Source organism: Rhinolophus sinicus, linkage group LG09 (assembly GCF_036562045.2).
Source record: "Rhinolophus sinicus isolate RSC01 linkage group LG09, ASM3656204v1, whole genome shotgun sequence".
Classification (NCBI taxonomy): Eukaryota; Metazoa; Chordata; class Mammalia; order Chiroptera; family Rhinolophidae; genus Rhinolophus; species Rhinolophus sinicus.
The window spans coordinates 83,797,207-83,811,870 of record NC_133758.1 but is presented as its reverse complement, the minus strand read 5'-3'; the positions used below and the strand labels follow the sequence as shown (position 1 = coordinate 83,811,870).

Here is a 14,664-nt window from a genome sequence, read left to right as displayed (position 1 = left end):
CTAGAAGACTAGGAGCTGGAGACCACACAGGCAGGAAGCTGGGGTTTTTATGTTATTTGTTGGCTATATTTCACCCTTGCTTGTGTCACACCAGGTCTAAGTTTTTTAGTATATGAGTGTGGTAATTAAGGGACATGCTAACAGATCATTTCAGGTAATGTCTCATAGACCACCTCGTGTGTCGTTATTGCCTGGCATCTGATATCCTAGTTGTACAGTTCAGCATCCAACAATATTAGTTTCCAAAGAGTGATTAGATTGCAAGGCAAAAGAATCATATATTGTAGCCTTATTCAAAATTGACTTATAATCTGAAAGTCAGTTTAGTAATTTGCACTTCAGTTGTACCTACCCTCCACTAGCACATGATTTTTTTGTGAGCTGGTTACATGGGTACCCTGACAATAATGAGGAAGCACTATAACTTTTAAATTTTCCTCTTTTTTCTGGATTCTGGGATAACTATGACTATACTCTTCTTTTTTACTTGTCACTAGAATGTAGTTTCACTATTTTTAAAAAAAACATTTTCAAGATTAAAGCATGTGACTATTGTTATATTTTAGATTGTTTCATTAGGGAGGATATCTTACCCCTTTAGTAAATCTTCAGATCACAATTTGGCATGAGTTCTCAATGGAGAGGTTTCAATAGAGAGCTGATTGTCTGTAGGCGGCTCAGGGTAAATCCTAGGGGGCATGCGTCAAACGGGGGCCTTTCACAGACACCTGTCCGTGTTCCTAGTATTTTGCCTTAGCTATTTCTTGTTCCGTCTTCTATAGTTCTCTGACTGTACTGAGGAAATCTAATTCAATGCTAATATATTAATAGTTATCTAGATGGCTGAGAGTTAGAAATTCTTTTTTCGGTCACGTATCCTGATCAGTATTTGATCTTTCCAAGGTAATGATTTCTTACTGGAGATCCCATTAAGGGCCTATTCAGTTTTCAAAAAGATCCCAATTTAAGGAAAGACTGTCCTCATTATTGATTTAGTTATATATAGTAAAGTTTATTTTGAAAGTTTTTCAGTTAACTCATTGGAAAAATGGTACATTTTTCAACTGCTGTATAAATAAATTGATTTCAGGAGTTAAAGATGCTGATTAAAGTAATTCATGTCTCATTACATATATTTGGGAGTCTCCAAAGATTTGAGATAGATGGCACATTTTCCCTTTATAAACCATTCATTACTTTACTAAACAAGTAATTATTCAGTACTTATGTGGCAGGCAGTGTTTTGGACACTGGGGATTCAACAATGAACAAAACTTTCTTTTTGGAGCTTACATTCTACTAATGGAGAGAGACAATAGCAGTCGCATTTGATATATAACCTACCGTCAGGTGATAGTAGATGCTCTGTAGGAAGACAGGTAGAATAAGGAGGTGCAGAGTAACTAGAGTGGGTTATAGATGGGGTTGTCAGCTAAGGCCTTTCTGAGGATGTGGCACTTTGTCAGACATCTAAATGAAATGAAGCAGGGAGCCATGAGACTATATGGGAACAAATGTTCTAGGCAGAGGTAACACCAAATATAGAACTTGTGGTATGATATTTGTTCTAGCCACATAATTTTAAAATTGTATTTAAGAGACATTCATTTAATCATGTTAACATTTTTCCATGACTGTATTTAGACTTAGTCATAAACAAAAATTATATTTTGCTTTTAAATAATTTTATCTTAATTCTAATTTAATTTTATCTTATCTAATAGGGGCCAGAGTTACTCAGCAAATATATTGGAGCAAGTGAACAAGCTGTTCGTGATATTTTTATTAGGTTGGTTCCCTATGAGTGTTTTTTCAGTAATTGGCTCTATTATTATTTATCAGTCAATGCTTTTTGGTCTTAGTTTTCTTCTTTTTAAACTGATGTTTGAAACCTGTGATTTATGTGGATTATTAATAAACTAGAGAACAAAGATTTCTCTGTTTCACCAAATACCACTTAAATGTAAAATATTTTCAATATTAAGTTTTAGAAATTATTTAGTTTTATGTTTAAAATAGAAATATTCCTGAAATGCTAAAAGTGAAACCATAAGTGGTTATTCAAAGGAATCTCAAAGTAGATCATTATATGAACCACATAATCACTCTAGGTTCTCTTTTTTGAAATTAAGATTCCATGTGTCCAACTTGATTAAAAAAGAGTGTAACTGTTACTTCACTTGTATAAAAATACATATGAATGCAGAAGCTGATTTTTAAGAATGAAAATAATTATTTAAATGTGATCATATTATAGGGAGTTTTTCAATTAAAAAGCTACTTTATTCCATTCTTCTAAAATTTTATTATAAAATAAGCAATTAGGAGAATATATGTAATGTACACACACATTTTGAATAATAATAAAATGAACTCTTGTATATTCACCACCCAATTTAAGAAATAGAACATTAACAGGAAAGCATTATTACAGATAAAGACAGTCACCACTTAGTGACAAAAGTTTCAGTTTACCAGGAAGATTATACATTTCTAACATTGTTTGTATCTAATACTATAGCTTCAAAATATTTAAGGGAAAAATTGACAGAACTGCAAGGAGAAATTGACAAATCCACTTTCATAATAGATTTTAAACGCAGTTCTTAGCAACTAGTTAGATTGAGGTAAAATAAAACAGTTAAAGTTTAGGAGATTTAAACAACATATTCAGTAAGATTGATCTAAGCATATTTAGAACATTTAACCAACAACTAGAGAATATACATTCTTTTCAAGCACACCTGGAACATACTTGAAAATTGGCCATATGTCAGGCCATACATAGCAATTGCAGTGTTTCAAAGAAACAGTATCATACAGACTCTATTTTTGGAAAACACAGTTAGGTTAGAAATAAACAACAAGAGGATAATCCTCTCCCATATATTTAGATATTTAAAAAACACTCTGCTGAATAATTCATGGATTAAAGATCATAATGGAAAATACGTGGCACTAAATAATAATGAAAATGCTGTTTATTAAAAATGTCAGATGCTGCAAAATTTATCTCAAGGAAAATTTATAGACTTAAATTGTTATAAAAGAAAAACATTGACAATTAATCACTAGGTGTTCATCTCATGAAATTAGGAAAATATAGATATAAGCTATTAACAAATAAGAGCAAAAAATTAATGAAATAGAAAACAATTCAATAATGAAGTTCACAAACCCAAATACTTTTTGAAAGCCTAGTGCACTTGAGCTCCAGCAAAATTGGATCAAGAAGAAAGAAAGTATAAATAAACACTATTAGGAATAAAAAGGGAGACATGACTAAAAATGTAAAAGATAATAAGGGAATATTATGAAATAATATTATGAACTTTATGCCAATACATTTGAAACTTGAGTGACATAGACAAAAAAGATAATTGACCAAAATCAAGCAAAGAAGAAATAAAATCTGAATAGTCCTGTAGCTGTAGGAAGAAATTGAGTCACTTGTTAAAAATATTTATACAACTCATACAATCAGACCCAGTTGGTTTTCTAGGAGAGTTTTGCCATGCATTTAATAAGATATTTGTTGAGTTTTTTCAATCAGCATGACAGGCCAGGTGTTTTGTATTAGGGGCAGTTCGTCATACCTCTAGTCCAGGCAGAGATGGAATTTATGTTCTCTTTGTAATTAAAACAAAATTAATTAATACATTAATAAATTAATTAAAAGTCATAGTTCAAATTAGAAAAAGGTAATACACGTGACTAAAATATATTTTATAAGGAGCCCTTACAAGACAATATGAAAATAATGAGCCTGCCACATTTTAAATGGACTAGACATGAATAAGAAGAAATATTCTTATTCTTCTTATTCATAAGAAGAAATAAAGGTGGCCAATAAGCGTATAAAAATGTTTACTTTGTAATAAGAATCAAAGAAGTATTTCATGTATTGAGTAAGACTGGTTTTTGTTTTAGTTCTTGTGTAGAAGGCATGAGTCTTAGGCATACACCTTGACCTATCTAAGACCCAGTTTACTGAAAACTAGGATAATTTGCCTTGCCTTCTTTAAGGATTTGTTGTGAAGATTTAAATAAATACACAAATATGTGTGTGTACAGATATATATGTATATACACATATATATATGAAATTCCCTTGCAAACTCCGAAGCCCTATTCAACTATGAAATCTTTTCTCCCAGAGCACAGGCTGCAAAGCCCTGCATTCTGTTCTTTGATGAATTTGAATCCATCGCTCCTCGTCGTGGCCACGATAATACAGGAGTCACAGATCGTGTAGTTAACCAGTTGCTGACTCAGCTGGATGGAGTAGAAGGCTTACAGGGTAATAACTGTAAATACAGAAATACTTTATTCTAACAGCATTTCACCAGGATTTACAAAGAATTTTTCCCCCCCAGGTGTTTATGTATTGGCTGCTACTAGTCGCCCTGACTTGATTGACCCTGCCCTGCTTAGGCCTGGCCGACTAGATAAATGTGTGTACTGCTCTCCTCCTGATCAGGTGACAATTTCATATTTAAAGTCCAAAACCCAACAGATGCTACACTCTTTTTATTTTTTAATTAAAGTTTATCGGGGTGACAATGGTTAGTACAATTACATAGGTTTCAAGTGTACAATTCTGTATTACAGCATCTATTTATCACATTGTGTGCTCACCACCCAGAGTCAGTTCTCCTTCCATCACCATTTATTTGATCCCTTTTACCCTCTTCTCTTTCTCCTCCCCTCTTACCCTCTGGTAACCACTGAACTATTGTCTGTGTCTATGAGTTTTTGTTTCTTTGTCTTTTTCCTCTGTTGCTTTCAGTTTTATATCTCACATAATCAGTGAAGTCATATGGTTCTCAACTTTTTCTGTCTGACTTATTTCGCTTAGCATTATAATCTCAAGCTCTATCCATGTTGTGGCAAATGGCACTATTTCATCTTTTTATGGCAGAGTAGTATTCCATTGTGTATATATACCACATCTTCTTTATCTAATCATCTATCGAAGAACACTTTGGTTGTTTCCATGTCTTTGCCACCATAAATAAAGCTGCAGTGCACTTCAAAGCACATATATCTTTACGGATAAATGTTTTCAGGTTTTTTGGGTAGATACCTAGGAGAGGGATTGCTGGGTCATATGATAATTCTACTCTTAATTTTTGGAGGAACCTCCACACTGCCTTCCATAGTAGCTGCACCAATCTGCATTTCCACCAACAGTGTATGAGGGTTCCTTTTTCTCCACAGCCTCTCCAACACTTTATTATTTGTCTTGTTGATGATAGCCATTCTAACTGGTGTGAGGTGATGTCTCATTGTGGTTTTCATTTGCATTTCTCTGGTGATTAGTGATGTTGAGCATTTTTTCATGTCTATTGGCCATCTGTATGTCCTCTGTAGAAATGTCTATTCAAGTCCTCTGCCCATTTATTGATTGGGTTGTTTGTTTTTTGAGTTGTATGAGTTCCTTGTATATTTTGGATATTAGCCCTTTATCAGAGGTGTTGTTTGCAAAAATCTTCTCCCATTTGATTGGTTGCCTCTTTATTTTGTTGATGGTTTCTTTTGCTGTACAGAAGTTTTTTAGTTTGATATAGTCCCATTCATTTATTTTAGCTTTTACTTCCCTTGTCTTTGGAGTCAAATTCATAAAATGCTCTTTGAACCCAAGGTCCATAAGTTTAGTACCTATGTTTTCTTCTGTGCAGTGTATTGTTTCTTATGTTTAGGTCTTTGATCCATTTTGAGTTAATTTTGTGGCAGATAACAGTTTGTTTCATTCTTTTGCATGTGGTTTTCCGATTCTCCCAGCACCATTTATTGAAGAGGCTCTTTTCTCCATTATATGTTTTTGGCTCCTTTGTCGAAAATTATCTGTCCATATTTATGTGGGTTTATTTCTGGGTTCTCAATGCTATTCCATTTGGTCTTTGTGTCTGTTTTTCTGCCAATACCACGCTGTTTTGATTATTGTTGCCCTGTAGTACAAGCTGAAGTCAGGGAATGTGATACCTCCAGAAATGATACACTCTTACCTTGTGAACTTTACTTCTGCCAGGTAATAGCAATTATCCTTCAAATACCAGTTTGTTCACAGCATGAAAAGACAGTGAATTAGATGCAGAGACTGTCTTTGGCACAGACACTTCCATGCTTGTCTGAAAACTATAATTTTTCACTGTTGGCCAATTGGGAAAAAAGGAAGGAACCTAAAGGATTCTATGTTCACATTCCCTGTGTTTAAAGATCACATACCTCATTAGCCTGACAAAAGACTGACAGAATCCAGCGTATGACTAATAATGCACCTAAGCAGGTTACATAGAAATATGATTTTTAACTGTTCCTAGTGCTGTGTTGTTCCAACTCTTGTTTCCAGATGTAGAAACTGATGAATAAATTAGGTGAATCTTCTCTCTGATGAAGATTAGGTTAAAAAAAAAAACTGCAGGAGTTTTAAGTTCTAATGCAGATGATAGTAGGCAGGACCACTGAATTGCAACTGCTTTTCAACCTCTTTTTCCCCTGTTATAACAAAGTAAATTGAAATTTGTCATTTGGAACCACTTACTTTCAATTACCCAAGCTTGGGGTAAGTAAGAGAATCTGATAGTAAGACATAATCAACTTTTTCTCTAGAAAAAAAAAAGAAAAAGAAAACTGATGAATAAATAAGTGGAAGAACAAACAGACAAATTAATAGTCAGAGGTATAAAATATATAAATATATGTCCCATGTAGTAACTAACTATTATTGAAATTATTTTAATTTTCCTTTTGAAATACTTTCTCAGCACAGTTGCCCAAATAGAGAAAGTGAGCACTGTCTGAATAAGAAATGATTTACACCAAATGGCAGATAATGTTGATTATCATTCATTTTCCTCCCTATGAGCCTTCTGTTAGGGGAAAAGTTCCAAGCAGGATAGACAGTAGACTGGTGGTGCTTTTTTCTACTTACCTGTAAAGCTTAGTAGATGTGTAAAGTTAATTTATAAAAGAAATTGTAAGGTACACAGTTTAAAATAATTTAATTTTATGTCTTATTTGTTAAATCAAGTAGTTTTTCTCCCTCCAGGTGTCACGTCTTGAAATTTTAAATGCTCTCAGTGACTCTCTACCTCTGGCGGACGATGTGGACCTTCAGCACGTGGCCTCAGTGACTGAGTCCTTCACTGGAGCCGACCTGAAAGCTTTACTGTACAATGCGCAGTTAGAGGCCTTACATGGAAGGCTGCTGTCAGGTGGACTCCAAGTAAGTGTTAGGAGATCGTTACTAAGGCGTTTTATGAGTTAGAAGAGAAGTTCATTATCAAACCTCAACCTGAAAAAAATCCTGTTTTTTAACAACTCTGGTGAGCTGTACAGAAATTTACTTTTGTAAATTTCGAATGTTCCATAGTTAGAATACTGGCTTTGCAGAGAATTTGTAATTATGACAAGTTTGGTGTCTCTTTCTTTAACATTACTATTGGCAAAATGTGTTGGTGTGTGGAAGAATATTACTTAAATTGGGATATCATGACTTAGATAATATAAACAGAAAAATATTGAGGTTTTTACTTTGTTACTTTAATTTAAAAAATAATCAAAGTTATTGATTTTGAAGTTCAAATTGTCCCAGATCTGGACAATAGGAGCTGCTTTTGGATGGCTTCTGTGTCCTTTTGATACATTCTCTCATTCTTTGGTGCCTTACCTATTTCCCGATTCAACAAGGTGGTGTAGATTTATCTTGTACTTTCTGTATCCCAGCCCTAGAATCAGACTTTTCTCTAAGGTAGTATTTTGATTTTAATTTTCACAGTAGATAATTTGAACTCTGGTACATTATGGACTTTATCATATATTTTCTAGGGAGGGTTTTCCTCTCCCCTACATTTTATGGAGATCCTCCCTACATTTTATTGGAGATTCTTTTAGGACCTGACGTTCCTAAATCAACTACCAAGCTTTTGCAATTTTGGCAAACCACTGAAGTTCTTTATTTTCCCACTTCTGTAAAGTACTCTATAATGATAAAAACACTCTATAACATGGTTGATTTGTCATTTCAGAGTAGAAAAATATGAATTGACAGACAGAGACACAAAAGTAAAACCCGGAAGTCTGAGTCCTGTTTGTTAGAGTTTTTGGGGTGATATTTGTCAAATTATCTACACATTCCATCATGTCTTTTTTTATTTTAATAGTTAAAATTTTATTATGTCTTCAGAACCATTAGAGAATAGAGCTTTTTTTGAAAGGTGCCTCAAACTTGCTTGTACTGGTCTACTAGAATACACTGTATTGTTTATTTCTGAGTTGTGGATTACTTAGATCTTTACAACTGGTTGTCCTTTTATGTGTTTTAGGATGGAAGTTCCAGTTCTGACAGTGACCTAAGTCTGTCTTCAATGGTTTTCCTTAACCACAGCAGTGGTTCTGATGATTCAGCGGGAGATGGAGAATGTGGCTTAGATCAGTCCCTTGTTTCTCTAGAGATGTCCGAGATGATTCCAGATGAATCAAAATTCAATATGTACCGGCTCTACTTTGGAAGCTCTTATGAATCGGAACTTGGAAATGGAACCTCTTCAGATTTGGTATGTTATGCAGTCACCATTGTATAGTTCTGAAACATAAAGCCATAGGTTGATGTAAAGTTGATTTATTGACAGTGATTTGTCTCCTAACTGGCCCTACATGTCCTTTCTGGGTGGTTGGTTCTTCAGTAAAATAGTCTTGTTTTCCTTACTTATACTAATTAGTTATTTTTATTCCGTGGTAAGAACTGTAAGAGCTGGTAGCAAAGGGAAGCCAAAGTAGTCCATTGGTATCTTTCAGGTTTACCTCCCTTCATCAGTGGTTTTCAAACATCTTTAGTTGCAAATGTTTTATATTAGACTTAAATTCTATTATCATAGAATAGTTGAGGATAATGAGAACTTGGTACAATGATGTCAAAAATTCCTGACAACAAAATGTTATCTATTTATTATATTTTTGGTGGAAAGGATAAGCACAGTGAAAAAGATACAAGTAGTAATAATGTTTCAACAAGGAAAAAGTTTAAATTAAATGTGGGCAATATCATTGATTTTCTAAAGTAAAATAGCATTCAACATATATCCCTCAAAAATTAACAATAGTTCACTGTTACTTTATTGGTACACATAACATTTTTACCTATGTTTAGTTAGATTTTTCTTGTTTTTTGTAAATTTGCTTTATTCAGGTTTTTAAAAATATAAGTGACTAATTTTTATTCCCAAGAATAGTAAGCTATTGTTTTAATTCTAGTCTTTAATTCTGTTTTCTGTTTCTTAACTTCTGTGTAGAAATGTCCCAGAACCTTATATTTGTTGAAAACCAAGAATAAGGCTCATTTGGAACCTATCCCTCGGGCATTAGTGTGGTGGATTTAATAACAAAGCACTAAAAGAACCTTGTGTCATGGCAGTTTTCATTCTACAGTGGTTCAACAACATAGATATAAATGAGCTCTTATAGAATATAAACATATTTCAAGCTTGCTTAATTTCAGTTAATTAAAATATAAGCTTATCCATGTTAAGTGTTTAGTGCTTAAAAATTTTTACCTTTGATAAATACATACTTTTTTCTCCCTCTTTCTCTCTTTACTTTCCCTTCCTTCTCTCCTTGTTATACTTACCCGTGCAGAGTTCACAGTGCCTGTCTGCACCAAGCTCTGTGTCTCGGGATCTCCCTGGAGTTCCTGGGAAAGATCAGTTGTGTTCACAGCCGCCAATGTTCAGAACTGCTTCACCAGAAGGTTACCAAGAACTTACACAGGAACAAAGAGATCAACTGAGAGCAGATATCAGTGTTATCAAAAGCAGATACCGGAGCCAAAGTGGAGTATGGCTTTTCTCTCCCCCCACCCATTTTAATTGTGAAAACTTTTTAAAAATTGCTTTTCCTTTTTTGATATGTATTTCTTTGATTTATAAACGAGCTGTATTTATAAACCAGGGACTGAAACACTTTGATCAGTCAAATGGTTATGTGCTTCCTGCTTTCAAGTTATTTTTAGTAATCTTATGAGAAAGGAAATGGATAGTCTCCTGAAAAAACTGGCAAACAGAGATAACACTTGGACTGTTGCTTTTTTAAAATCATGTCTCTAAGTTAACTTTTTGTCACTTTCTTTTTTATTTAAGGAGGATGACTCCCTTAACCAACCAGGACCAATCAAAACCAGCCTGGCTATTAGTCAGTTGCATTTACTGTCTGCACTCAGCCACACAAAACCCTCCATTACTGAAGACGACTGGAAGAATTTTGCTGAGCTGTAAGTAACATTCTGATTTAGAAGTAATAGATTTAGAGGTGACAGTTAAGAATTTTAAAAGTTTAAGTGAATGTTTAAAATCACAAAAGATTATTTTGAATATTTAAAAACCAATTCAAAAAATGTGTTCAGTCACTGTGCATTAAAACACTCAAAAACTTCAGGAGTAAAGAAGTCAAAAATGAACTTTCATTAACCACTTCATTTAATTATATTTGAAGTATTTACAATGAATTGATGTAATTTTAAAAGCTTTGAAGAAATGAAAGGAAAATTAAAAACTCAAAATGATTCCAATATGTAGTTTGCAAAAATTGTTATGAAAAATATTCCTGTCTTTTCAATTGCTTTCAAAAGAATTTATATTCTATTAATCTCAAGAACATTCAAGGTTATTCATTGTGGACAATGCTTACTACACATTTGGATTTATAGACTTCTTGCAGTTGTCTCTGTAGCAGCTTAGGAGTCTTTGACCCATAGTCTGGGACCATTCTAGGTAAATGATTCAACTTAATTCAAGAAATGTTTTTTCCTGGTCTTTAGAAGTTATAGCTCTTGTTTAATTTTGCAGTACTTTGGGTGTGCATGTGTGTGTACATTGTAAGGGCAGAAAAATGTTCCCTTCTTCCCTCCAAGGGAAGGTCTAATAATTAAATTTGTTTTTCTCCTGCTAATCTGTCTTAGGTCAATTTAACTGCATACATAGGGGAGCCCCATAAAAATAGGAGACTCAAAGGCAGTTAGGCAATGGAGGCTTGAATACTATCCTGAGCTCAGGAAAGGGATAGGGGCTGGGGATTTAAAAGGGAAGGAAGGTGACAAGAGCAGATGTGTGGTAATTAGGTGTTTGTTCTGCCATGCAGATAAGTCTTTTAGATAAAGTTATCTCTGGTAATAGCTGTGCTTCTGTTACCTAAATTCTTTTAGGCAGTTAAAGGAGAGGTAAAAAGCTTTTCCTGAGTCTGCTGGGTCTTGATTCCCTTTAGTTCAAAATAATCCACCTGCCAAATTGACACATTTTGGGGTGGCATATTCTGTGCCTTTCAGTCCCACCTTTGAAATTTCCCCAAGAAGTTTCATAGTCCAGAAGTTGAATTGGTAGATTGCTCCATCTTACTGAACTAGTCTCTTAGTCCTGAGAAGAGTTCAGTTAAACAGTTGTCTCACGGCAGGAGATGGGGATACAGGGGAGCTTCTAACGTTAGGCCTCTATTGTACAAGCAATCAGGTGTTTCATAAGAGGTATTTCTCTGGAAGCAAAAGAAAAACAAAGGTTAATGATTACAGCAGTAATCAGAACCCAGTCTGTTCTGACGGCAGCCAGTTGAGAAGATTTCTAGATGTTGGGGTGAAAGTATATTTTACAGTTTGAATATCTATGACGATGTCATTGAGTGTCCCGGTAAACTTTCTGAATGGCCCACACAGCAACAGACACGAAGACTGTCCGTATGTGAGCGGTTGTAGTGATTTCTGGGAAGTTTATATCAAGTTGTTCACATTCAGTTTGCGGGGCTTCAGGAAAAGGGCAGCGTTTGTTTATAGTGATTCCAAGTCAAGAGTGGGAGAATTCAGAAATGTTAATTTGGAGACTTGTAGCCAAATATTGGAGGAAAGTAAAAGAATTAAGATCTAGTCCAAGTTATAGGGAGAAAACAAAACATCAAGGACAATTAATAGCACTAGAAGCTGATATCCACAAAGGTGTATTACTGACATAATTTCTCTCTCACCCTGATTTCTATCAAAGATAACCCAAGTAAGATTAATCTCTTTGCAAATAAATATAGTTTCAATAAACTTGGCCTAATTACTTGTATGAGTATAGCAAGACTAGTGAGTGACTATTATGCTCTTTTAAATCTGCTTTGCTGGAACTTTTCATAAGGCATCTCAGATTGAATTTTTTAAAGCCTCATGAGACGAGGAAGCCAAGGACTCACCATCAGATTTTGCCTGCAGTACCTACGCGTATATATTAGGGTTTATTCCTGTCTTCTTGAGGTCGCCAGGATATCCTGAGGTTCCTATACCTGCTAGGAAGGGATGCTCCTTACTCACCTGGTAGGGCTGCTAGGAAGCCTGTAAGCAAAGTACCAGGCTGGTTTTCCCAGGTGTTCTATAGGCTCCATAAAGTCAGCCTTAGCTCCTTAAAACTGATCATACATGAGTCTGTGCATTCTCAAAGATGACATCCCACTCAAAGCCTTGGTAATATAACCAGAGTTTCCAGCTGTGTCCTGTACAAGGAGAAAAGATTCAAATAACTATATTGTCATGAAAATAATTCTCACTTAAGAGTTTCCGAATTCTGGGGGAATCAGGTAGGGAGAAAAAAAATATTTAGTCTTGATTCACATAATTTTAAAAGACAGTTTCCTTAAAATCTGAAAAAACAAAATGTAAAAGAACCAGCAATGTTTCAGTCCATTTAATCCCCTGTAATTAATTCTTGATCTTTTGTTAGCAGTTTTATGAATCTAGTAGTTTCTCCATTAAAGGTCTGCAGATTTTTACCCAGTTTAATGGTATGATCTGAAAGTTATCAAAAACCTGTACTTGTTAAAGTCCTTTGCATGAGTCTTCTTGAAGATGAAGCACATTTGCAGGAACACTTTTGCAAAAGCATCAGAGTAAAACAATAACTATCTTTAAATGACAAAAGACCTAAATGTAGCCATGATTCAAGATCTGACAGGAATTCATTATAATGCAATTGACAAGGGAATTTAAAAGATAACTGGAATTATGACTGATCATTATTTATCAGATTTTTAGAAATTTTATACAATTTCTGGAAAACATTGATAACATATCCATGCAGATATAACCTAAAGGTTTCATCTAGGTTTAAGTATACTCTATGATGTTCCCCAAAACTACAAAATTGCCTAATGACACATTTCTCAACATATCCCATCATTAAGCAGTGCATGACTGTGTATTAAATAAGCCTAATTATTAATATCTCTTTATTAGAAAAGAACAGATCTTTTGAGATGTGTCAGAGGCTTTCTTAAAAATTCCAAAGTGAGTTCGACGTTCAAAAGGACATTATTTAGAATTTGATTTGGGGGAAGTTTGTCAAAAATATTAAAAGATTTTAAAACACTTAGTCAAATAGTATTATAGGTCACTAATGCAATATATAATTATATTCATTTAACCAGTGACAGTTAAAGACTGCAGGCAAATACAGAAAGTTACACAGTTGTGAAAAAAAACACAACTTTTAATAGAGGAGATTCGGTTTTCTTAAGTAATCAAACATGAAGCATAGGAAATTTTGGTAAAACACAGAATCTTTATTTGTCTAGACCAATTACTTGAAAGGTAAAGCAAAACCTTTCACAGTTGTAATCAATAGCAGACCAATAAGTCCAAGAAAAATTTGTCCTTTTAACAGATAAAAGACAGTTAAGTTTTAGTTTTACATAAGTACACTACTGATATTAAGCTTTTTTTAAATCCTTAAAATAAATTTATTCCATTTTAGCCAGCGTGACTACACAAAGTAAAATTCTCTCTCACTCCAACTTTCTATGTCCATTTAATTTGTCCTTTATTCTCTTTCCCATTCTGAAATAATCGTTTTGCTTCATGATAAAAATATTTTTCCTTAACAAAAATATATCTCCATACCTCATACCTTTTTACCAAAAACACATCCACTTTCCTTGTATACAGAGTTGTTTTTCTTATTATTGCTTTGGTAACTTACAGATTTTAATTACATATATTAAGTAGAACTCTTAACCCTTGAAAACCTTAATTTCTACTAATTGTGAACTGTTACACCAGAATTCTGTAGATTGGCAAATCTATGAGTACTTTTCATCATTTCTAGAAACATATGCCTTTTTTTTAATGGTAGAATTTTTCACTATGGTATAGGACATGCTTACTACACAAATATCTTTAGTTTCTCTGTAATAAACCAAAAGTAGATAAACCTATGTTCAGTAATTAATGTTTCAGTATTTTATCTTTTTTAAAAATGATCTATATATTCAATTAATTTCCATCATTTCAGCTTAGCAAAACTCTAAGGGTGTAAGTTACCAAAGAGATTTGGGAAACTATTCAAAGAGCTTCATAAAACATAATTATTGTTGAAAAGTTCACTTAAAAACTTACTTAATTTGGGGGTGGCCAGTTAGCTCAGTTGGTTAGAGTGTGGTGCTGGTAGCACCAAGGTTGCCAGTTCGATCCCCACATGGGCCACTGTGAGCTGCGCCCTCCTTTAAAAAAAAAAAGTTACTTAATTCACTGTTTCTCAATCATATTTAGATTACTTACGAAAATTTCCTGAGACAGTAAAACAGCTAGCTATCATTACAAATTTGTAACAGAAATAGCATGAGCTTATTTAACTTAAAAAAAACCTAGATAGA

The 14,664-nt window shown here is 33.9% G+C and overlaps 1 protein-coding gene across 4 annotated transcripts in view; it reads left to right on the top strand.

Moving 5' to 3' along the window:
- Positions 1-14,664, top strand: part of PEX1 (peroxisomal biogenesis factor 1) — a 61,158-nt gene that overhangs the window by 41,925 nt on the left and 4,569 nt on the right. For 2 of the 4 annotated variants that reach the window (XM_019716789.2, XM_019716785.2), the window contains exons 17-23: positions 1,725-1,789; positions 4,158-4,300; positions 4,377-4,480; positions 7,052-7,228; positions 8,328-8,558; positions 9,637-9,834; positions 10,137-10,267. In XM_019716789.2, the coding sequence (XP_019572348.2) occupies positions 1,725-1,789; positions 4,158-4,300; positions 4,377-4,480; positions 7,052-7,228; positions 8,328-8,558; positions 9,637-9,834; positions 10,137-10,267 (1,049 nt within the window). Of the gene's footprint in view, positions 1-1,724; positions 1,790-4,157; positions 4,301-4,376; positions 4,481-7,051; positions 7,229-8,327; positions 8,559-9,636; positions 9,835-10,136; positions 10,268-14,664 lie in introns of those variants that run through there. The other 2 variants (XM_019716796.2, XM_019716803.2) reach the window with 2 other exon arrangements.